The sequence below is a fragment of the Lutzomyia longipalpis genome, chromosome 3 (genome assembly GCF_024334085.1).
Source record: "Lutzomyia longipalpis isolate SR_M1_2022 chromosome 3, ASM2433408v1".
Classification (NCBI taxonomy): Eukaryota; Metazoa; Arthropoda; class Insecta; order Diptera; family Psychodidae; genus Lutzomyia; species Lutzomyia longipalpis.
Genome location: NC_074709.1, coordinates 5855044 through 5878091, shown reverse-complemented (window position 1 = coordinate 5878091; position 23048 = coordinate 5855044). Strand labels below are relative to the sequence as shown.

The following is a 23048-nucleotide window of genomic DNA, read 5'->3' as shown; positions in this document are numbered from 1 at the left end:
GATGAAGCAAATATTGATCAATAATTGTGCAATATCTTACCCCAAAATTGATTTAAATTAATGAATAAATAATGATCTCTAGATTGATTTTCTGGCGTCATTTAAATTTATGCAAAATCTTTTTCAGTTAATGAAGAAAATTCTTCGGAAAAGCAGCCGAGAAAGGGCGAGCAAAACGCATTTTTTTGCAATTAGCGACGTGTTGAATAGAGAAAAATCTTCTGATCAGAAAATTTATCTTTCAATCAGCAAAAAATATTCATTTGATCAGGGGCTGTATTCTCTAAGAGTGAAAAACTCTCGTGATAAACTCCCGAAGGCTTTTTGCAGGAAAAAGCGAGGAAAACTTCACGTGAGCATGATCCTCTAAGAAAAATAATGCATCCGTGATAAACTCTCGTAAGATTTTCCCGGTTTTCACGTTCTTTTTAAAGCGCTTAAGCCTTCAGGAGTTTTTCATTCTTAGAGAATTCATACTGTCAATTTGGTTCAATTTGGTCAGAAAAATGTTTCAATTGTCAGGAAAATATTCCATATTTAGAAAAAAAAATTTAAATGTTAGAAAAAGGTTCCATAAAGGGTTAATTTTATGTAAATTAAATTAGCAAATAAATTGAATTTAAATAAGTAAATAAATCCAATAAATAAAAATCAATTTTCCCTCTTTCCAGTGACCTCAAAATTGCAATGCTACGAGCTGTCCAACAATAAAAATCCCAGCAGTATAAATATTTATCAAAGCATAATGTAAATAAAACGCACAATATCACATTTAATCGAGACGAGAGAGCGCCCTTTTGAAAAAAGGGAAGCAAAATGAGCAATTTTCATGCAATTCAACCGGGCATGGAGTCAAATTACTACATACATACACATTCACTTTCTCCCCCCTTTTGGAGAGTCAACGAATAAGCTATTTTCTAAATGCATTTGGAAGACATTGAGAGCTGAAAAGGAAAGGAAAGAGAGGAAAACCATAAGAAACGGAAACTGCCAAAATGTTCGTTTTTTTTCTACAACGTGCGATGAATATTTGTCAAGATTTTTACATGTCTAATATAATATATTTGATAAGATATACGTGGGATATAGAAGAACCTGTAGAAGAGGACCCTCAAATAAAAATAAAATATTTGTAGGAAGTCACACCAAGTTGAATCCTTAATAAGTTGAAATGATAAAACTTTCTAATGTGATATTTGATTGTAATTAATTTTAATTTCAAAATATAATTCAACCTATAAGTGTACCTATATTGCTTTTACAAATTTATCCATTAAGTTTGACCCAGAGAGATGTAATTGTATATTTATTTTTCTTGCTGCTTTATCTTAAATTTTTTCTGTACTTTTTCCATTGATCTAATTCTGATCAATAAAAATGGATAAAATCTTAATTAAAAAAAGTAGATAAGGGGCAAAACAAAGAGAGTCTTAAGAAATTAATAAGAGAAAAAGAATCCCAAAATAAACTAAAATATTGGGATGAAAATTTATTATTTGTGTAGAGACTTAAGAAGAATATCCAATCCACATTTAATAATTGTATGGAGTAAAAATAAAAATATTACACACAGATTGAAAGAAAAATTTCTTTTATTTCTTTTCTTTTTTTTTACATTAATTTCAAGGGGTGTTTATCTGGCAAATCTTTCGATATTTTTGGCGAATAATGCGAAGATCTGAAGATTTTCATTCAGATAAATACTCATTGTCACCCCCAATCCATTAGAAAAATGGGAAATTGTTGATTTTTCCCTCAAATTTTATCTTTTTTTACAAAAAAAATGTTTTTCACCTTTTCTGGATCTTCTCTTGATTTTAGAGCGAAAACAATTCAATAAAAAATCCGACGATTTTTATTCAGATAAACATCCTTTGATAAATTATTAATAAATCAGGATTCACAGGAAGGTGCGGAAGATTCTGATGGAGATTCTTTGTCTTTTCTCCGTGGCAGCTGAAAGAGCGGAAATGGCCATGAAAGAGGAACATTTTCTCCATCTTCTATTGTCTGTGGCAGAGGTTGATCCTTAGTTTCAGGCAAAAGGAGGCTCGTGCAGCCACCGAGGCACAGAAGGGTTCCCATAATTATCAAAGGAAGCACCAGCATGTTACTGCCCTGGAATAAATCTCATATTAGAGATGCTGGAAGTAAACAATTTTATGTGGTGGAAATTCGTCGAAAAAGCAGTCGGGAAGGGTAAGGAAAAACATATCTTTTCTGCAATCAGCGACATTTTCAATAACTAGTTACGGGGTTAAAGAATTTTCCAATTTTTGTGATTTTTTGCAGTAGTTTTCTCACAAATTTGTCTTAAAGAAATGTTTGATAAAATCTTATTAATTCAACTTCCTATAAAGCCTGAAAATGCGAATGTAAATTATTCAAAACGTCGCTTATTGCAGAAAAGTTGCGTTTTTCTTGCCTTTTCCGACGAATTTTCCCTGCATAAATCATCACGATCATTAAATCAACTTCTCAACGGTTTTTTTTTAAAGGCTATGCAAACATAACGAATTTCAGCACAAGATAACTCAGTCTTGGTGCTCTGAATTTTCAAAGAAAATTCACATTTACACACCAAAAGTCCTCAAAGTCTTCAAATAATAAAAATTTAGATTTTTTTATGTAAAAATTGGCAACATAGCCAACATAATTAATGGCAAAAGCGCCCCTGAAACTTACAGTGTAGTTGATGATGGGAATTACAATTGGTCCAATCATCCCAATAACAGAGCTCACACTCATCCCAAGGCCCCTCACCACAGTTGGATACAGCTCAGATGCAGCCAGTGGGAGAACCACGAATGCCGATGAAATTCCCATCTTGCCAATGCAGTAGAGGATCAGCATGACCACATGTTCTTGCTGTACGAGGAAGGTGGCAAGGCATGCAACGCCTCCCACAACCATTGATGCGCACAGAATCCACCTGCGCCCCAGGAAGGTGAGGCTTGGCCAGAGGAAAATGTACGTGGGAAGTTCCACCAAGCCAGCGAGGAAGAAATTCCAAATCTCATTCCCACCCAGGGCAGGGGCGTAGTAGCTGAGTCCAACGTAGACGCTGGTATTGGCGAACCAGATGAAGGTGATTATGAGTGTTTTCTTGCGCATATTGGGCGTTATTAGGAGATCCATTATGCCATAGGTTCGTGTCTCGGGGGTAGCTTGTTCCACGGCTGCCTCAACTTTCTTCCTCAGGTACTCCTCATAGTCTGGCGGGAGGACTTTCCCATTCATCTGAGCCATTTTTCGCATAATCACCGCAGCTTCGTCGAATTTCCCCGTAGCAACGAGCCATCGTGGAGACTCAGGAAGGATGGCGAAGCATCCAAAGAGGAGGAAAAGTGGCAAGGAGACAGCTAAGGTGAGATACCTCCAATCCCGGAAGATGTAGACAATGCAAGCGAGGAATACGAGTCCCAGGGAATAAGCTATATTCGATACAATCGTACAGAAGACTCTCTTCGATGGACCCACAAGTTCAATTGCTAGAAGGAGGAGAATTAGAGTAAAATTAAAGCAAAGAAAAGGACAGTCTTCCTGCGTTTCCTTAAGAGGAAATCAGCCCAAAGGAAGACCGGAAGTTGGCGAAAAAATAAGATTTCAGGATTATTTTGCATTTAGAGAGCTTCTCTGGGAAGTTTCCGCACCTAGAACGTAGGGACTTGCAAGGATAGCTGGAACAGTTACACCCACGAGTGTCCTAAAGAATACCCATGAAGCATAACTCCATGTAAGAGCACTCAAACTCCCAGCAAGAATTTCCAGCAGGAGGTATGCATAGAAGGACGGGCGTCTCCCCCAGAAGTCCTGAAGGTACCCAAAAACATAATTCCCAATGAGACCACCAACACCGAAAAGGACCAAAGCTACCGTTGCGTAGGAATCCTTCTCACACACCAGGTTCCACTGGAAAAAATCCCCAAAAAGAATAAAATTAAAGATTTTGAGACTTTTTTCCGGGACTTTTCTTTCCTTTTTTTTTCTTTCAAATAAATGTTGGAACAGGTAAAAAAAATTGAAAAGTTTTTTCTCATGCAAGGAAAAAGGATAAAAAGAAACAAACTTCCGTTATGACGGTACTGCTGAAGAGTTTCCTCTCATAGTTCCATCCATCTTTGCAACTTGTAACTTCAGCATCATTGCTGATGCTCTCCGTGGCATGGCTCAACCCCTGAGTTCTCCAAATCTCCGCTAAATCCGTGTAGTTCCGCTTAAAAGCTAAACATTCGGAAAATCTCCAAGCACCATCCCTAAACTCAAGAGGAGCACTAAAATTCCTCACAACATCCGGATACTCAAGCACCCACGGATCTAATTCGGGAACACGACACCAATGCCCCGGACGTGCAGCTATAAAGAGCTGACTGTACGCGTGAAAGGCGCACGGGATAACGGCCGGAAGGAGAACACCGCAAATGATGAATTTCTGATATGGTCCAAAGGAGCCAACTTGCGGGAGAATTGAGTCAAAATCCATCTCCTCACGGCGAATGTGCTGCACAGACTGCCAGCAATTTCTGGCTCATTTGCCTGAATAAATCGTGAATTCAATTAAAATCATTTTAATGGGATTTACAAGAGGGTTCCCGCTGGGGCTCTTTGGCTGAAAGCCCAGCAGAGAGACAGCTGCTTGGGGAAGAAATTACATCAAATCATGGAAATGAGGAAGTGCTCGTCTGCATTCAAGGTGAGTGGCTGCTCATGGTTGCTGTGGCTGCTCTGTGGATGTTGCTGCTCAGCTCACTTTTGCGCCGTCTGAGGCATTGACATGTACTCGAGTTTTTTGTATTGCGCCTCCCTCGCTAGGACATTCTTGTACCACTGAGGATCCCTGTTGGCAATCTCCTCAAGACGTCCTGATTTATTATTGTAATGAAATTCTGCCACTCCATAGCCTGGTACACCGTCCATCTACAACAAAATTCAATTCGTTATCATCAGAGAAGGAATTTAAGGGGGGTCTCTTGGGAAAGTTTTTTAAAATTTTCACAATTTGAATGTTTTCATTTTTCTTCGGGTTTTTCTTAAACTCGGTTTTCTGATTTTGGTTACATTTGTAGCCTAATTATTGAAGTGTAAGAAAATCACTTTCCGCCATCTTAGATGCGACGCCATCTTGAGGTTTTTCGACTTTTCCACAGAACTGCCCTAAAACACAAAGGTAGGTTTTTCTCAGGATCTACTGGATGGATTTTTATGGGGTAAAAAGCAAATGAAAGAGGAAATACCAATGCTTATTTTGATGTACCATCATTTTGAATTTCCATTCTGGGACTGAGAAAAATGGAAAAATGTGACTTTTGTTCAGATATTTTTGACGTTTTTCCACTTTTCTCAGCCCCAGAATGAAAAATCAAAATTCTGTTCCGGTACATTTTCCACTAAGATGTTTTCTTTCATTTGCTTTTTATCCCATCAAAATCCATCCAGTAGATCCTGAGAAAAACCTCCTTTTGTGATTTGAGGAAAATTACAAAATGGTGGAAAGTGATCTTACTCTTCAATAATAAGTCTTTAAATGTGACCAACACCGGAAAACCAAGTTTAAGAAAAACTACAAGAAAAATAAAAACATTCAATTTCACCAGCTCTCAAAAGAGACCCCCCTTAATGAGTTCCGGACAAGCTAAAAGAGCTAAAAGACTTAGCAAAGTTACTCACAGTCACTGAAATAAACCGCTCAACCATCCTTGCTTCCCACTGTGATCCAACATAGTGAACATTTTCATAATCTACGAGTATCTGGACGGTGTGTGTTCGTCCTGCGGCTGAGAATTGATAAGCAAAATCCTTCGGGGGATTCCCACTCTCTCCATGCTGGTACAATTCAAAATCACACCAATCAACGGCTGAGAGTTTCCCGGACTTTGAGCAAATGTACCCCGTATTGAGTACTGAGCACGTACACGGTTGACTGATAATTCCCATTGAGACACTCCTGCCATCCTCGAGGAAGAATACAATGAAGGCATAGCGATGCATTAAGCTCCAGTCGCGCTTAAAGCCATAGCTGTGATCCCGAAAGGCACGCATTTCAATCACCCTCGCTTCACCATTTACCTTCAACGTACCCCGAATACTGCCCATTTGCTCGTAGTGCGACTGATGGGCACTCCGGAGATGCCGGAAGTACTCCTGTGTCCACTTCTCCCGTGCCATGGAGTCAGCCAGTGAGCGTGGACTGAGATCACTGTCAAAGTCAAAGCAAGGGAACTGCGAGAGGAACTCAAAGGAGAACTCAACATCATGCAGTTCCTCTCCTTTGCGCATCTGACCACGATAGCGCAGCCTCCACTTGTTCATGGGCACAATGGGTTCACTAATGAACCCAGGACCACCAAAGGCACTGCCCTCCTTGCCGAAATTCGTCGTGAACATCATTGTATCGGGCATCTGGGGCAGGCAGATGAATCCCAAATCAGGCACAACCAAGTACAGAACCCCATGAATGATCCCCTTGTGACGCCTCTCAGTGCCCATTATGAAGCGATAACCATCTGCGTTGCCAGCAATGTAGAAAATAGCATCAAAGGCCTTTGGATGATCCGACAGTGGTTGAACTTTCTCCATTAAATTCGGATCAGCAATATTCTTAGCACCTTGACCCCCACCATCGCTTGATCCCTTTCGATAGCGAAGCTGCAAGGCAGGAAAATTGAATCCCAAAAGCCCCTTAAAAAATTAATTGAACTGAAAATTGAAAGGAAACTCACCTTTCGGAAGAAGAAAATAACGAGGAAAATGAAATATTTAAGCCAATACCATTTCCCGCGTTGACGATAAACCCCAAAAATCGGTTCAGGATCCTTCCGGCGAAAGAGTTTGTAGAGTGCCATTAGGAGGAGGGAAATTAGCATTTTCACCACTGACTTGTGTGTGGAAATGCTTCGTCAGCCAGCACGATGTCGAGTGTCTGCAGGTGTGCGATTGAATGCCTTTTCTTTACAGCAAATTTTAGTCATTTGAGAGAGAAGCAAAAGTCGATAAGATAAGGATATCGCGGTCGCATATCTGCCTTCTTCGCCATGATTATCACACTTCTCGGCTCCCCCGAAGCTTTTTAAGCAGCAAAGAGGCTTATTTTTGCAGTAAAAACATTCATTTGATCAGTAAGAAAATATTTACTTGATCATGAAGAAATTCATTTGATTAGTAAAATTATTTTATAAACTGAGATCACGTCTCTTTAAGCAATTTTCTTCGGCAAAACTGATGAAGTTTTAAGAGAGATATGCTTAAACGACCAAGAAATCTTTGAAAATGCAGGAATTTCTTCTGAAACTTCAACGTTTTAAAGGATTTCTTGGTCATTAAATACGATCCAATCTCAATCAAATACGCGATCATTGATAAAATGAATCCTTATATCACGATAAAGTCTTCGAAAGAAACACAAAGTATGATAATGAGGTAGATTCTCATAAAAATCTTTTCTAGGTAGATTTTGATACAAATCTTTTCTTATATTTCCTTACAATTCGTCAATTAGAAGGTTTTGCGGTTTTTGGTATTCTGGAAAAAATCTTCTAGGATTTTGACATTCCATTTCTATCTTTAATCGGATTTAATGGGATCTTCTTTAATCGTAAATCTTTAATCGGATCCAGGCCTCTTCACAGATCTTTCTATATTCAATCGGATTTTTGAAGGAAAATTACTTGCCTCTTCAAGGATCTTTCTGACTATTTTTAAAAAACAAATTCTTTTTTTTTCTTTGAAAAACAGAATTTTCTGTTATTTTTTAAATAGTCCGAATTCTGATACAAATCTTTTCTTTCCTTAAAATTCGTCAGTTATAAGATTTTTGGTATTCTGGAAAAAATCTTTTAAGATTTTGACAGTTTATTTCTTTCTTTGATCGTCTTTTTAAAGAAAAATTAGTTTTATAGGGCTCTTTAAAGTTCTTTCTGTCTGTTTTCTGGAACAACAAATTCTTTGTTTTTTCTTTATAGAACGACAACAGGACGATTTAAAAACTCCATCTGTCAAAATCTTAACAACTTTTAAGTTGTTAGAAAAAAAAGATTTTTATCAAAATTTACCCCAAAATGTCAAAATCCTAAAAACCTTTTCCCAGAATAGGAAAAATCTTATAATTGACGAATTGTAAGGAAAGAAAAGATTCAGAACTACCCCAAAATTCAAGGATTAAAAAACAACTTTATAGAATTTTATTATATTTTATCTTTATTTATGTAATTTATTATCAGTAGTTATACAATAAATTCAAGACACAGACATTAATAAGAATATAATCTGCTCTAGCCCTTCATTGGTACGTAGAAAACATCCTTTCTTGTCAACTTGTAAGTTATTGATTTATTAAATTTTCCTTTCTTTTTCAATCAACATCAAATATTTAGGCTTTTTTTTCTCAAAAAGGGATTGTAGATAAAGGTAATATAATAGGTAGTTATAGTCTTCTTAAAATTACTCTTATATACCCTTCTAAAACGTTCTCAGAGTACCCATTCAATTTATATGTATACAAATTACATTAATTATACTGATTTTTTTATTATTCGTTTTGCATTCATGCTGAATAAATTTGTATTTTTTTTGTAATTCTTTTTTTTTTTTAATAATTTGCAACAATATTAAATGATTTTTCTTTATTTAACCCAGTATTCAACACCATGAAAATTTGCAAAAAGCTTTGGCTACAGCAGAATAAGATAAATCTGATAATGAAATTATATACAAGTTGTTTTGTTATGAAAATCTATCGTGCATGTTGTCTTCAAATTGCATTCTGTTGATTAAAAGAAAACCTTCAATTTATATTCATTTCCCTTTCAATTCAAAACCATCCATCAATTCATTGTGGAGAGTTTATGTATTGTTTTGTTGAGAAATAACGCTGAGAATGTTAGGAAAAGGGTTTTAATGTTTCTTTTTTTTATAAAATTCGTTAAACTCGGAGAAGTTTTTGTTTTTAATAATTAAGAAATTCAATTAATCAATCTCTTTGTTTGGACGATTAGCAATTATTATATTGTTGTTTCCTCTAGTAACATTCTTCTACTATTTTTTTCGAACATTTTGCCGCATTTTGCAGTGATGTAAAATGTAAAAAAAAGCATTATTCCAACATCCTGAGACACAATGTGATTTTATTTTATCGTTTTTTCAATGATAATGATGATGACGCAAAAAAAGCTCTGAGAATGAGGAAACATAGAGAATTATAATTAAATTACTATTAAACAGAAGAAGTGAACAGAGTGTTGTAGAGGGTGCAACACCTCCTGACGCAATAAACAAACTAACAAAAAATCCTTTTATGCTAGAAAGAAAAGGGATGAGCACGTGCGGAGGGAAATTTAGTCACGCGATGCACCAATAATGGCGAGAATGTACATGAAAATATTGACAATGTCCAAGTAGAGATTGAGAGCTGCAAAAATATATTCTTCCGGACTGATGGAATACTTGTGCTTCCCACCCATCATGAGTTGTGTATCGTAGATGAGGTAAACACTGAAGATGAGCGCCCCGAGGGATGCGTAGATCAGTGTCATCGTCTTGCCGGGAATGAAGATTGCAATTATACCGAAAATCATGAGAATTATCACTGCAACAAACAACACCCCGCCCATCACTGTGAAATCCCAGCGAGTCTGGAATGCGAACAACGTCAAGCCCAAGCAGACTGCGGCTGTTATTCCCACAGCAAGGAGAACCTACAAACATCACGAAAAACCTTTTAATTCCCTTTGCCCGTTGATCTCCTTACACACGTTCTTACCTCTTCCGAACGGAAATTGCTCGCCATGACGCCCAGCATGAAGGATTGTGCGAGTGTGAAGAGTCCCAAGAAGATAAAATTCATCGGAGCCTTTCGGCGGACATTGGTGCAGCAAGCCATTGCAATGAGTGTGACAAAGAGCAAAATAAGGGCGATCCACCACATTTCCGGATGCCCACGCACCCAATTTGCTGTTGGTTTGTGGTACAGGAACAGCGCAATGAAGCCCAAACTTACGCACAGTTGTGCCTAAAAGTTAAGGGATTTTTTTTTTAGAAAAATACGTTAAAATTTAAATAAAACTATCTTTTTTGAATTGTAGCCGTTGATTTAAAAAAAAAAGTTTTAAAAGTTTTTTTTTAAACCAAAATCGCAGTCGAGATGAACGAAGACGGGGTTTTTATGCTTTCCAGCAACGTTTTGATTTAAGTAATGCCATTGGGTAATATTCATTAAGCAGATGACTTAAAATTATTTGAGAAAAACTTAAGAATTCTTAAGTTTTCTTAATCGATTTTTTAGTCAGGGTAGATCGAACTAAATGCATATTTTTTGATGAATTTTTCCTTATCGTCTTAGAGCAACGAAATTTGTAAAAAAAAATCACTGAAAAGAATTCATTTTAACACAATTTAGCCTGATTTTTAAGAAAGTCCAAGTTTCTCTTAAGAAAATTTAGGAAAACCTTCAATAATTTCAAAGAAATCTTAAGTATTTTTTTTAATAAACCTATAATTAATTTATTAAGGAATCTCAGGTTGAAATCTAGTGAATTTAAACAATTATCAGGCTCTACAAATAAAATGATTTACGGGCAAATAAAAAAAAAATCTTTATTCACTACTATCTGTTAAAAACTTTATTTATTTCTGTACGAGAAACACCCTCAATCAGAAACAAATAAACTGCTTCAAGAATAAGTTAGATTAGAATTTGTTCTAAGTCATTGTTTAGTCATATTAGAAAATGATCTAGTGAATCAAGATCAACATAAGAGATAAATATGAGAATTCAGTCAATTTTTAATTTTAGAAAGACCCCAAATATTTAATGCCTGATGAAAGAGTCATACACGTCTCCGAAACGTTGCGTGAAACATAAGCGAGGAATTCCGAATATGTCGAATTTCTTGTTTCACTTCCCGCAAATAAATTAATAAATAAGTAGATTGCATAACTATTTTCAATACGATTCTGTAGCTACGAGAAAATAATCATAAAGTCAATAAACTGATATTTTAAAAAACTCATTTTTTTTAAATAAATTAAATGAGATCAATTTACATTCAACACACTGATAGAACGTCATTTACTATTGAATCATTCTCTTTCTTAGAAAAATCGTTATCACGCCAGAATATTCTCGTTTGTTATGAAATTCTCTCTTCTCTTTGATTATATTTGAGAGAGGATTTAATTTAGCTTTTTACGCGATGGAATTAATAATTTTTTCTTTAAATAAACTCACCATTAGGATGGAATAGACTTTGCGAATAAATCCTTTGCGAATTGACTCATCTGTGAAGCCAAAACCCTTCACTTCGGGATCTTCAGGGTCCTCTGTCGCCCCATAACCACCTCCGGGGTTTTGCGGTGGAACATACCCATAGGGAGCTCCCTGCCCGGGTGGCATGGGATTCGCAAAGCCCGGCTGTGGGGGGTATCCTCCACCTGCTGGTGGATATCCAGGCTGTGCATAACCCGGTTGTGGGTACCCCGATGGTGGTGGGTACCCTGGATTAAATCCCGGCTGTGGTGGGTACCCAGACTGGGGAGGATACCCAGGTTGTCCTCCATAGTACTGCTGATTTGGATCTATCACAATCACAAAATAAAATACAAATTAACTTAAAAATTCTTCAAAAAAAAACTTCACAACCTTTGCATGTTTCGCTAAGAAACTCATTATTTTCTCTACGTCAAACCCATATCTTATCAGGGGTGCGCAAACCTCCTCATAGCAAATGTACTGTGAAATAAATTCGATTGAAATTGACAAATTTCATGCACCAACAATGTAAGAATTTCAATTTAAAATAAAAACTCTGTGTCTGTTTCTTGGGAGAAGCATGCAAAAATTCTAAATTATGTGTAAAGTTGTAAATTACTCAAACGACTGCCTTCTTCAGCCATTATTGCCACTGTCTTCCCCACTTTTAGCGACTCTTTTTCACGAATAAAAGTTCCCCGCAGCTCAAGTGAAACTGATAAAATGGTGCGAGAGTGAGAGAACAACAAAAAAACGACCAACTGTTGATAAAATCCAAAATCAAATACTGACTCACGGAAACCCGACAAAAAAATCAAATTCTGCATCTTATACGAGATGGCTTGAGATTCTAACAGGTGGGCTAAATTCACAACGAAGTCCAAGTTAGGTTTCTTTCAGATGAAACTAAGTTTTTTAATCCAGGCTTGATTTTTCTGAAACTAGTTCTTAATTGTTTTTAAACCAGGACTCAGTTTTTTTTTCAAATCAGGCGAATTTTTTTTAAGACAGACTTAAGGAGGCTACACATGGTTTTTTTAAAGGATTTAATCTGAGTCAAAGCTTAAAGTCTGATCTTAATAAATTAAAGATCTGTCTTTAAAAAAAACTAGACTTTGTCTTAAAAACTTAGAAAACGAACTAAGCCAGACTTTAATAGAGAATTTCACCCAATATTAACAAAAAATTACTACTTATCAAATGTTAACGTTTTTAACACTTGGAGGATCGAGATTTCTAACCTCCAAAGTTTGACTTTTATTTTCTCTCAAAAGAAAACAATTTTTCAAAGTTTTCTTTCGACGATACTAAAGTAAGTAATAGAACAAAAATAAAATTAGATTCTATCACGAAATATTAAATAGATTTTAATTGGCGATTGGAAAAAGTAGAATTGGCCACTTTGGCCAGCAAAACCCTCCAAGGGTTAACTGATTAAAAACTAAGCCAAGGAACCTCATTGGCATCTTTCTTCTGGCTCCTCGGCACTTGCGGAAAACGCACTTGCGGACTTGGCTGATTTTACGACACTTGCGGACAGAGAAGGCTACCTGGGTACGAAAGGGATTTACCCTAGACATATGCGGACTCCGGAGGGTAGGTAGAATTTTGAGCATCGACAAATTTGCCACTTGCGAACAGTATGCGGCCAGCAAAAGGGGCCTTCTGTATGTGTGTGATCCGAAGGCGCAGTGTGGGTTGTGAAAACTTTAAAAATTAGCTAATCGTTCATTAATTCAAAATTCTTCAAAACGATTTTTCTTTTACGATTTTTAGCTCTCCATACCCCTGCCCCAAGGGGTGTTTATCTGAATGAAAATCTTCGGATCTTCGGATTATTCGCTAAAAATTCGGATGATTCGCCAAGATTCAGATTATTCGCCTAGATTCGATTGATTCGCCAATATTCGGTTTATTTGTTAAGATTCGGTAGATTCATCTATATTTTTGATGCACAAATATTACTTTTTAGGCAAAAAACTATAACTTTTAAACATTTCGCGTATTATAGACGTACCTAAATATGTTTGTTTGAAGTTTTTAAACTTGGTTTCAAATTTAGAACGATTTTTTAAGAAAAAGGGAGTCTCAAATCGTCGTAAAATTCGATTCCCTAAGTTCGGGTTCAAATTGTGCTTAATAGCACATTTTAAGTCACATATTTGCGTAGTAGAAAAGCTATTTTGGCCTGTAGGCCGTCCAGCTTTTTGTTGGTCAAGCATAGTCATCTTTTGTAGGAAAACTTCAGAGATATTCAGTGTCAGGAGGGTTATAATCAAAAACTACACAGTTGCGATAAAACTCCACTGATAAAAATAACTCAATAGTTGTAGGAAACTCCACAGTTGCGAAAACTCAATAGTTGGGTGAAAACTCCACAGTTAAAAAACTCAACAGTTAAAGGAAACTCCATAGTTAAAAAACTCAATAGTTTTCGCAACTGTGGAGTTTCGATTCCCTAAGTTCGGGTTCAAATTGTGCTTAATAGCACATTTTAAGTCACATATTTGCGTAGTACAAAAGCTATTTTGGCCGGTAGGCCGTCCAGCTTTTTGTTGGTCAAGCATAGTCATCTTTTGTAGGAAAACTTCAGAGATATTCAGTGTCAGGAGGGTTATAATCAAAAACTACACAGTTGCGATAAAACTCCACTGATAAAAATAACTCAATAATTGGGTGAAAACTCCACAGTTAAAAAACTCAATAGTTGGAGGAAACTCCACAGTTGCAAAAACTCAATAGTTTTCGCAACTGTGGAGTTTCGATTCCCTAAGTTCGGGTTCAAATTGTGCTTAATAGCACATTTTAAGTCACATATTTGCGTAGTAGAAAAGCTATTTTGGCCTGTAGGCCGTCCAGCTTTTTGTTGGTCAAGCATAGTCATCTTTTGTAGGAAAACTTCAGAGATATTCAGTGTCAGGAGGGTTATAATCAAAAACTACACAGTTGCGATAAAACTCCACTGATAAAAATAACTCAATAGTTGTAGGAAACTCCACAGTTGCGAAAACTCAATAGTTGGGTGAAAACTCCACAGTTAAAAAAACTCAATAGTTTGGCGAAAACTCCATAGTTAAAAAACTCAATAGTTTTCGCAACTGTGGAGTTTCGATTCCCTAAGTTCGGGTTCAAATTGTGCTTAATAGCACATTTTAAGTCACATATTTGCGTAGTACAAAAGCTATTTTGGCCGGTAGGCCGTCCAGCTTTTTGTTGGTCAAGCATAGTCATCTTTTGTAGGAAAACTTCAGAGATATTCAGTGTCAGGAGGGTTATAATCAAAAACTACACAGTTGCGATAAAACTCCACTGATAAAAATAACTCAATAATTGGGTGAAAACTCCACAGTTAAAAAACTCAATAGTTGGAGGAAACTCCACAGTTGCAAAAACTCAATAGTTTTCGCAACTGTGGAGTTTCGATTCCCTAAGTTCGGGTTCAAATTGTGCTTAATAGCACATTTTAAGTCACATATTTGCGTAGTACAAAAGCTATTTTGGCCTGTAGGCCGTCCAGCTTTTTGTTGGTCAAGCATAGTCATCTTTTGTAGGAAAACTTCAGAGATATTCAGTGTTTCACAGTTGGAGGAAACTCCACAGTTGCGAAAACTATTGAGTTTTTTAACTATGGAGTTTTCGCCCAACTAGTATTGAGTTTTTTTAACTGTGGAGTTTTCGTCCAACTATTGAGTTTTCGCAACTATGGAGTTTCCTTTAACTGTTGAGTTTTTTAACTGTGGAGTTTTCGCCCAACTATTGAGTTTTTTAACTGTGGAGTTTTCACCCAACTATTGAGTTATTTTTATCAGTGGAGTTTTATCGCAACTGTGTAGTTTTTGATTACAACCCTCCTAACACTGAATATCTCTGAAGTTTTTCTACAAAAGATGACTATGCTTGACCAACAAAAAGCAGTGGTATCAACGCAGAGTACTGGCCAAAATAGCTTTTCTACTACGCAAATATGTGACTTAAAATGTGCTATTAAGCACAATTTGAACCCGAACTTAGGGAATCGAATTTTACGACGATTTGAGACTCCCTTTTTCTTAAAAAATCGTTCTAAATTTGAAACCAAGTTTAAAAACTTCAAACAAACATATTTAGGTACGTCTATAATACGCGAAATGTTTAAAAGTTATAGTTTTTTGCCTAAAAAGTAATATTTGTGCATCAAAAATATAGATGAATCTACCGAATCTTAACAAATAAACCGAATATTGGCGAATCAATCGAATCTAGGCGAATAATCTGAATCTTGGCGAATCATCCGAATTTTTAGCGAATAATCCGAAGATCCGAAGATTTTCATTCAGATAAACACCCCTTGGGGCAGGGGTATGGAGAGCTAAAAATCGTAAAAGAAAAATCGTTTTGAAGAATTTTGAATTAATGAACGATTAGCTAATTTTTAAAGTTTTCACAACCCACACTGCGCCTTCGGATCACACACATACAGAAGGCCCCTTTTGCTGGCCGCATACTGGCAAATTTGTCGATGCTCAAAATTCTACCTACCCTCCGGAGTCCGCATATGTCTAGGGTAAATCCCTTTCGTACCCAGGTAGCCTTCTCTGTCCGCAAGTGTCGTAAAATCAGCCAAGTCCGCAAGTGCGTTTTCCGCAAGTGCCGAGACACCCTTTCTTCTTGCTTGTTTAATGGATTAAAAACACCGATTTATGATTATAATGTTTAGAAGTATTAGAATTCTATTCTATTGCAATTCTATCGTTCAACGTTTTCTTTCAAACGTTAGACGTTTCTTTTCTAACGCTTCGCCTTTTCTCTCTAAATTCAAACATTTTTTTTCCTAAAGTTTTACATTTCTTTTTATTTTTTTAACGTTGTTTTCTATCCTTTTTTATCAGTTAATTTCCAACATTTGCCCTCTAAAGAAAAATCTGAATTGCTCGAATTTTTGAGGCATTCAGGCACACAAACGTCTACCCTGAGTACGGCACTGCCATAGGAAATACCTCTCTGTACGGAGAGATCATAATTGCAAATAATAAATTGTTATCTCGCTCTAAGCTCCAATGTTAACCCTTTAGGACCGCGGAAACTATTTAGTCAGTCAAAAATTAGGCAATTCATAAAAAATGGGATAAAAGGGATAAAAACATCCTAATGGTCGTTAAAGGATCAAAAATTTCACAAATTAAATAAATTGTTCTATTACACTGTGCTCTAAAATGTGCTGTAAAAACCCTCAAATTATTTATTTCTATTATAAGATTAATTAAAAAAATATCATTTGCAGCCAATCTCGTGAGGTTCGCAAACTCTTTAAAGAGAAAATCCAGAGATTTTGAATGAATAAAAAGCATTATTTTGCAGCAAAATTAATTGAAAATATTAGATCTTTCGACTCTTAAAAAAATATGCGAATTTTCTATTAAATTTTTCGACTCTTCAACTAACCATTTGTGTAAATATAGCTCAACTCTCGCACGTTTGAATCCATAAAGTGATGAGCTCAAAAGAGACATTAATTCCATTAATTAGTAGCATGCTAAAAAAAACCTCAAAACTCTCCATCAATGGCTACATGAGGGGGTATAGTATGCTCGAGAGCAACTCTCTTGTTAGTTTATTTTGCATTCCACTAATTGAAAATGATTTATCAAGCATCCGCAACAAACTTGTTTAATAAGAAATTTCTTTTGAGCGCATAAAAAAGAACAATTTCTCTGTGTATGCTGTTCAGTGTTGACGTGTAAATGGCACAACAAAATTTGCATTCACCAGCATTACACCCAGAGAGAGAAAAAAATCAATAAACCTTGGTAATAAGGTGGTGCATTTTGCCAGGACATTGTGAAATCTTCTCTTTCAACTTCTTGTTTTCTTTAGATTTGATTTTTCTTTTTAATTCTTTGTCAACAGAACCGATTGTTGGGGGAGGGTGCCCCGAGAAATGTCTTCGAATCGTTGCACAAATAAAAAATTGCAACTGAAAGGAGAAAAGAATTGCCAAAGATTAAGCAAAATCATGCAAATACATACCATTCATGTTGATTTCTTTTTTATTTATTTATTTAGTTGTTTGTTTTAAAATCACTCAAAACTGTCGATGAAACTGACTTTGTAGAACTTTTCTCTTGGTCTGCAAATTGATCTGAAAATTGAAAAAAATAAAATTAATTTTAATATTTCAATGGAATTTTAATAAAGACTTTTCAATTAAACCGGAAATCATTTTACTCTAGGCTAGAGAAAAGTTTTCTAAACACAGGAATTTAATTGAAACGTCATTTAAATGGAACGTCAAATGAAGAGCTTCCTGATTGGCAAATAAGTTCGTACAGAGAGCTCTCATTGGTTGTTTCGTCTCTATTACGTCACAAACTTGTTGGGCCTCAGTGTAAAGTTAAATTGAATAAAGAATTTCGCGAATTTTATATTAAAATAAACATTCCCCGCATTTTTATAAAGTCTTTAGGACGAAAAGGACGTAACAATCCTAAATAAGGACCACCATCTTGAAAAGAAACTCTTAATCTAATTCAAATTATTCATTTAATCACTGAATTCTAATTAAATGCGATTTATGGAAATAAAAAACAAAATAAGAAAAGAAAAGAAAATTCTTTGGAGGCGCAGAATCGATCATTTTCCATGATGGAAAATAACAGTCATGTGATGAAATTCCCTTTAAATCGTCTCCGGAGGAAATGCTCTAGAAATTTCCCCAGTCCAGCGAACCGCAAAGGTCATTTTGGGGGAGCAATTAAAGCCAAAAAGGGCCCTCTGAGCCACCCACAATCCATCCCATTCCGTGGGGACAAATCTTCGCGTCCGGACTTCCCCGTAATCAATTGAATTCAAAAGGTTTCCTTATCAAATAAGAAATTCTTCAATAAATTATTGTGCGATAGGAACAATTGCCGTGTTGTATTTCCCACCGCGACGTGAGTCATGGTGCTGAAGAAAAAAATCCGAAGGTTTCTCCGTCTCCCCAAAAGTGCAATCACAGACAAAATCGATACGGAAGAGAGAGAAAAATACGCAATTTTCATCGGATAACTGTTATCACTGCTTGAAGATTCACCTGGATTACGTACCTGTCTACCAGTTCACCTCTTATCGCACAAATAATCCGAAATTGCCTGAGATTCTTCTCTTTTTTATCACACCAAAAAAACAAACACAGCGAGCTTAGGAAAAATCCGCGGATGACAGTTCTTCTTCTTCTTCTTTCTTCGGGTCCGCGCAGCGAAAGTTCGCGAAAAATGTTTCAAATTTCATGTTTCACAACACGAAGGTTAGGAGGTGAAACACAAAAGTCAAAACAACCGAGTTTTTTTTGTCTGTTCGCCCGGAGAAATAGAGGAAAAAGCAAAAAGAAGAAAATCCAATAGGAAAATAAATGCAGCCTTGTTTCGCACATTGAGGGAAATAAAGCCAAAGTGGCAAGATGCGGAAGATGTGGATAAAGAAGGACAACATCTACAAGAAACCATTCTACAAGCAAAAGCTCCGGCTAACGTTCTGTGGAGTGATTGTGGTGTCCTTTGTTTACATTTCCTACCAAATTTTCTACATGACTCAACTTCAGCGTGATAGTAGCGATAAGAGAATCATCAGCCCTAGTCAAGAGTCCCCGAATATGGACAGATGGATGCCCAGTCGGGATATCCAGAGGACAGTCATCAGGTGAGAGAGAGTGTGGCAGGAAACTCTCGTTCCAGGAAGTACAAATTCAAAATTTCCCTTTCAGGGGCATTCGTTCGGTAGATTCGCACTTTTATCTGCCCAGTGAACGCGGGACATTCCGATGCATCTCCAGTGGTCACGAGATTTCCTTTGAGAAGGTCAACGATGACTACTGCGACTGTGTATCCGACGGGAGTGACGAACCATCCACAAATGCCTGCTCCCGGGGCATTTTCTACTGCGAAACCCCTCAAGTTCACATCTCCGGGAAGACGTACAATCACGTCATACCCAGCAGTAGGATAAATGATGGCATTTGTGATTGCTGCGACGGATCAGATGAGTGGCTGCCGACACGTCGGAAGCTTCCCTGCCCCACAAGATGCTCCTAAATTCTCAAAACTCCTCCAGCTCACTTCCTCTTCACGGTTGAATGTTCCAGGAGCAGATAAGTACAAAAGAAAGTAATAAAAATGATCACAATGAAAAGATTTTCTTTATAAATTTTTATTCCATTTAATTCCTCTCTAAGGATTTCCTTTAAAATATTATTTTTAATTAAATTTTTGGTTGTTCAAAGTGTGAAAAGAAGATTTTTAATTGCTGAATTCTTTTAAAATGTTGTTTGAATGATTAATAGAGTGGAAAAACCTATTGGTCATGCTTCAAATCTTCAATTTAATACAAGAAACTGATTAAATTGTAAAAATTCGAGGAAATACTTTTAACACACGTTACCTATCTTTTTATATTGAAAAATAATAAGAAACCCCCAAAAAATCCTTTTGAACATTTTACGCCTTTAAATACTTCAAAACATTCGCGATAATGTTTCATAGCTGCAAACTCATCGATGAAACATTGTCGCCAATGTTTCAATAAGCTTCTTTTATTTGAATTTATGCTTAAAAATTTGTTTTTAAAGGTCAAAAGGTTGGAATTCAATGAAAATCTCAAGTTAAGGTAAAATCTAAAATAAAACTGCTGATTTGAAGCGCTTTTTTTTAGCAGGAAAATGAAGAAAACTCTTTAAAAAATATTTTTCTTTTTGATTCTTCTGTGTTTTACCATTTTTCTTCCAAAGTTACTTTATTTTCTTGGCTGTTTAAAAAAGAGAAATTCATTAATCTCTTTATTGAAATACTTGCAAAGAAAATAGAATTTTTCTTCTAAAAACAAAGAAAAGTTCTTCATGCAAAAATTACTCAAAATTCCCAATTTCTGCCATAGATATATATTTTATTAATTTACTTTTTATATGCATTAATTTTCCTAAAATTCATTCATTACAATCCTCGATAAATCTTCATTTTTTTTAAATCTATATTTTCTTGGGAAGGGGGGGAAGGACCCCTCACTGGAAATTCCTCAATCAGTTATTTAGCATCTCCCAGTAGTCATCTTCATCCTTTTTCTTCTTGGACGATTCTTGCGCACTTTTTGGCTTCATTGACTTCACATCGAGACCCGAGAAGTCATCCGATTGCTTAGTGGACGGCTTGAGGGCCTTCCTGGTGGTGCTACTTGGCTTGGCAACTTCTGGGGCTGCTGCCTCAAATCCATTCCAATCGTCCTCATTTGCAGTTCCACTGGAATTCTGATAGGATGCTGTGCAGTTGTATTTGTCTTCTGTCCAATTTCCACCTTCCCAACTGTCGGATCCACTCATTTTCCCCCCATTCACGGATGATGATCTCTGGTAGCCCTCAAGGTGATCTCCGTGACTCTCCCCTCCTCCTGGGGATGTGTAGCCATCCTGAGATGCTCCAGAACTGATTGTTGTCCAACTTTTCTTCCCTAATTCGCCCACCTTTGAGAGAATAGAGAGAGCAAATAGAAAGTTTTTTTTCTGTTAATTAGTAGTTGGTATCCCACATACGTGGCCTCTATTCATCTTCCTACTGTCCCACACCATCAATCATTATTCCAACAATTTTTTTATCTAACTTTGTATTGATTTAGGTGTTTAAATTTACTTCAAAACAACTCCTATCCACGTCAGCATAATAATTTGCCCATTTCGCAGTGATAATTTTGTCCCAAAAATTAAGAAAAATTCAAATAATAAAAGAAAAGGAAATAATAAGAAATCAAACCTTATTGGCCAAGGATGTAACATGACTTCCAACATCATTCAAAAGTGTCCCATCTTTTACCTAAAATTTCGTTATAAATAATAAATAAGAAAATAAGGAAAATGAAAAATAAAATTGAAAAATAAATAAATCGCGGAAATTGACCTTTTCTCCCACATTACTCGACACATCGGCTACCTTTTGGGAGGCAAGACTTCCGTATTTTAGGGCATTCTCCTTGGCCGTTGATGCCACCTTTGTTGCACCAATTGACAAGAGACTCCATCCCTGAAAAATAAAATTGATTTATATTTTCTGGAGGATTTTAAGGATGTTAAAAATGAATTATCTTACACTGGCCAGAGATGAGAGGGTTGTATCAAAAAATTCCTGGGATTGACTCTTTGGTGGGGGATCTCGCGTGAAGCCAAATCCAGAATACTTTCCACCCTGATTCGGGGGTAGATGACTAAAAAATTCAATTTTCCTTTAAACAAAAAATTCAGAATTTAAAAGAAAATCTCTTCCTTACTCGGGTCTCGAGGCATTCTCCTGTTGCTTCTTGTTGAAGAAAGTTTCCTTTTGATCCTTAAATTCTTGCGAATTGAAATTCTGATAGCCACCCCCGCCACCACCTCCGCCATCCTGGTAGCCACCACTGTAGGAATCATAGCCGGAATTGGCAGAGATTGCACCTTCGCTGTGGGAATAGGAGAGGGATGATGTGGCTGCTGTTTGTGCCTTTGCGGAAGCACTTGACTCATCCCATGGCTTCCCCTGAGCCAGGGAATTTATCTTATCGCGATAGAGGGCTGCTGCGCGGCTATTGTAGCGCTGCTGAATGGGCAACGTCTCATCCCAATCGGGCTGTGAGTCGAAGAACTCACGCGCCCTCCTATTGCCGCCCACCTTCATCTTCTCCAGCTCCACATCCTTCCACTTGTCCATCGTCACGGAGCGCACAAAGGACAAGTGAACACCCAGACCACGATGCTTCCCTGAGCACTCCAAGCAGATCCATATGCCATAGGTAACGGACACCCATTGGGGATTGTGTGTCCCACATTCAAAGCATTTCTGTGCCAAAGAGAACGCGCCCAGAGTGAAAGTAATCAGCAGAAATGGAAGCAAATTGCTTCCGGATTTTTTTCTTTATTTCCTTCCTTACCGTATTCCCATTGTCCGGCCTGAGATCCTGAAGGACTCTTCGTGTTCGTGGACTTGCCATGATTCCTCCTTCTCACCAAATTAACTAAATAAAAATGCACTAAATAATCTCACAGATGTTATAAAAAACGCATCACACACTCCTTTCACTAAATCTCTTTCTAAAATACTTTATTTCCTGGAATTTTTAATCCTTTCGGGATTTTTTGGAGAGTAGAAATTTTTTTTGAGAATTTTTCTTCAGTCCAGAAGACGTGGAGCGACTAGCAGCGCCCCTATCTTCCACGAGAAGACCGTGGTGAATTTTAGAAGCTTAATGAATTATTTGCCTCTTAACGATTAAAGCGCCAAAATGAACAAATTTTAATATAAAGAAATTAATTTTAAAAATAAATTCAAATAATATCCGTTGAATTTTTAGCCCTCAGATTACGACCTCTGGGGTCCAGTTTGTCCCATGGATACCATGTAAGATTAAAATTAAATTGAGAAAGAAAAGCTATCAAATTTTCAAATGTTTTTTGAGAAATTCAAGAAATGAAGATTTTCTTCCAGTTTATATAACCCTTTCACGTTCCACATGACTTTGTGGCTTTTTCTTTGTAGATTAAAGTAATATTTCTTCTAACTATGGAAAGAAGTCAATTTAAATTAAATTATGGAAAATAAAATGTTTCATATTTGGGTCAATGTATGACCCTAAGGACGCGAAAGAGTTAAAGAAACTGTTTAATCTTAACTCAAATGGACTTTTTTTTATCAAAAAAGTCGAAAAGATTCGTTCGAAGGAAGAATTTTAAAAGTTCTTACTTAAAAAATTCAAGAATGTTGGTTAAGAATTGATTTAGATATTTTGAAGTCAAATTTCATGAAAATTAAAAAAGAAAAATCTTTGGACACATCAG

The 23048-nt window shown here is 36.5% G+C and overlaps 8 protein-coding genes across 12 annotated transcripts in view; 2 read left to right on the top strand and 6 right to left on the bottom strand.

Moving 5' to 3' along the window:
* LOC129791576 (breast cancer anti-estrogen resistance protein 1) overlaps positions 1-1589 on the top strand; it is a 58308-nt gene extending 56719 nt beyond the window's left edge. For both annotated transcript variants that reach the window (XM_055829798.1, XM_055829797.1), the window contains exon 6: positions 672-1589. In XM_055829798.1, coding sequence (XP_055685773.1) covers positions 672-711 — 40 coding nt within the window. In that variant the 3' untranslated portion in view covers positions 712-1589. The remainder of the gene's footprint in view (positions 1-671) is intronic.
* Positions 1578-4513, bottom strand: LOC129791584 (beta-alanine transporter). Its single transcript, XM_055829809.1, has 4 exons — positions 4073-4513; positions 3657-3915; positions 2689-3494; positions 1578-2121 (listed from the first exon to the last, which is right to left on the bottom strand). Exons 1-4 carry the CDS (start codon positions 4484-4486, stop codon positions 1897-1899), a joined length of 1704 nt encoding a protein of 567 aa, XP_055685784.1. The 5' UTR covers positions 4487-4513; the 3' UTR covers positions 1578-1896.
* A 42-nt stretch (positions 4514-4555) lies between these two features.
* Positions 4556-6950, bottom strand: LOC129791598 (uncharacterized). The gene is made up of 3 exons (XM_055829828.1): positions 6723-6950; positions 5671-6648; positions 4556-4920 (listed from the first exon to the last, which is right to left on the bottom strand). Exons 1-3 carry the CDS (start codon positions 6864-6866, stop codon positions 4750-4752), a joined length of 1293 nt encoding a protein of 430 aa, XP_055685803.1. The 5' UTR covers positions 6867-6950; the 3' UTR covers positions 4556-4749.
* Positions 6951-8175: 1225 nt separating this feature from the next.
* Positions 8176-18464, bottom strand: LOC129791603 (protein lifeguard 1-like). 3 transcript variants are annotated; one of them, XM_055829835.1, is made up of 6 exons: positions 18310-18452; positions 17330-17363; positions 17028-17198; positions 11225-11571; positions 9758-10006; positions 8176-9692 (listed from the first exon to the last, which is right to left on the bottom strand). In XM_055829835.1, the coding sequence occupies exons 3-6, from the start codon at positions 17059-17061 to the stop codon at positions 9333-9335; spliced, it is 990 nt and encodes a 329-aa protein (XP_055685810.1). In that variant the 5' UTR covers positions 17062-17198; positions 17330-17363; positions 18310-18452; the 3' UTR covers positions 8176-9332. The 3 variants fall into 3 exon arrangements, with proteins under 3 accessions (XP_055685810.1, XP_055685811.1, XP_055685809.1); XM_055829836.1 differs by lacking the exon at positions 17028-17198 and having other exon boundaries at positions 17252-17363; positions 18310-18464; XM_055829834.1 differs by lacking the exons at positions 17028-17198; positions 17330-17363; positions 18310-18452 and adding an exon at positions 11865-11978.
* LOC129791559 (potassium/sodium hyperpolarization-activated cyclic nucleotide-gated channel 3) overlaps positions 15155-23048 on the bottom strand; it is a 1048222-nt gene continuing 1040328 nt past the window's right edge. Inside the window, exon 9 of the transcript XR_008750729.1 lies at positions 15155-15196. The gene's annotated coding sequence lies outside the window, so the exon portion shown is untranslated. The remainder of the gene's footprint in view (positions 15197-23048) is intronic.
* The window catches only part of LOC129791609 (uncharacterized), a 309820-nt gene continuing 301926 nt past the window's right edge, over positions 15155-23048 (bottom strand). For both annotated transcript variants that reach the window (XR_008750730.1, XR_008750731.1), the window contains exon 6: positions 15155-15196. The gene's annotated coding sequence lies outside the window, so the exon portion shown is untranslated. The remainder of the gene's footprint in view (positions 15197-23048) is intronic.
* Positions 18539-19390, top strand: LOC129791630 (uncharacterized). Its single transcript, XM_055829870.1, has 2 exons — positions 18539-18901; positions 18966-19390. Exons 1-2 carry the CDS (start codon positions 18663-18665, stop codon positions 19291-19293), a joined length of 567 nt encoding a protein of 188 aa, XP_055685845.1. The 5' UTR covers positions 18539-18662; the 3' UTR covers positions 19294-19390.
* Positions 20120-22442, bottom strand: LOC129791594 (ADP-ribosylation factor GTPase-activating protein 1). Its single transcript, XM_055829822.1, has 6 exons — positions 22145-22442; positions 21509-22053; positions 21331-21445; positions 21142-21264; positions 20998-21057; positions 20120-20711 (listed from the first exon to the last, which is right to left on the bottom strand). Exons 1-6 carry the CDS (start codon positions 22202-22204, stop codon positions 20274-20276), a joined length of 1341 nt encoding a protein of 446 aa, XP_055685797.1. The 5' UTR covers positions 22205-22442; the 3' UTR covers positions 20120-20273.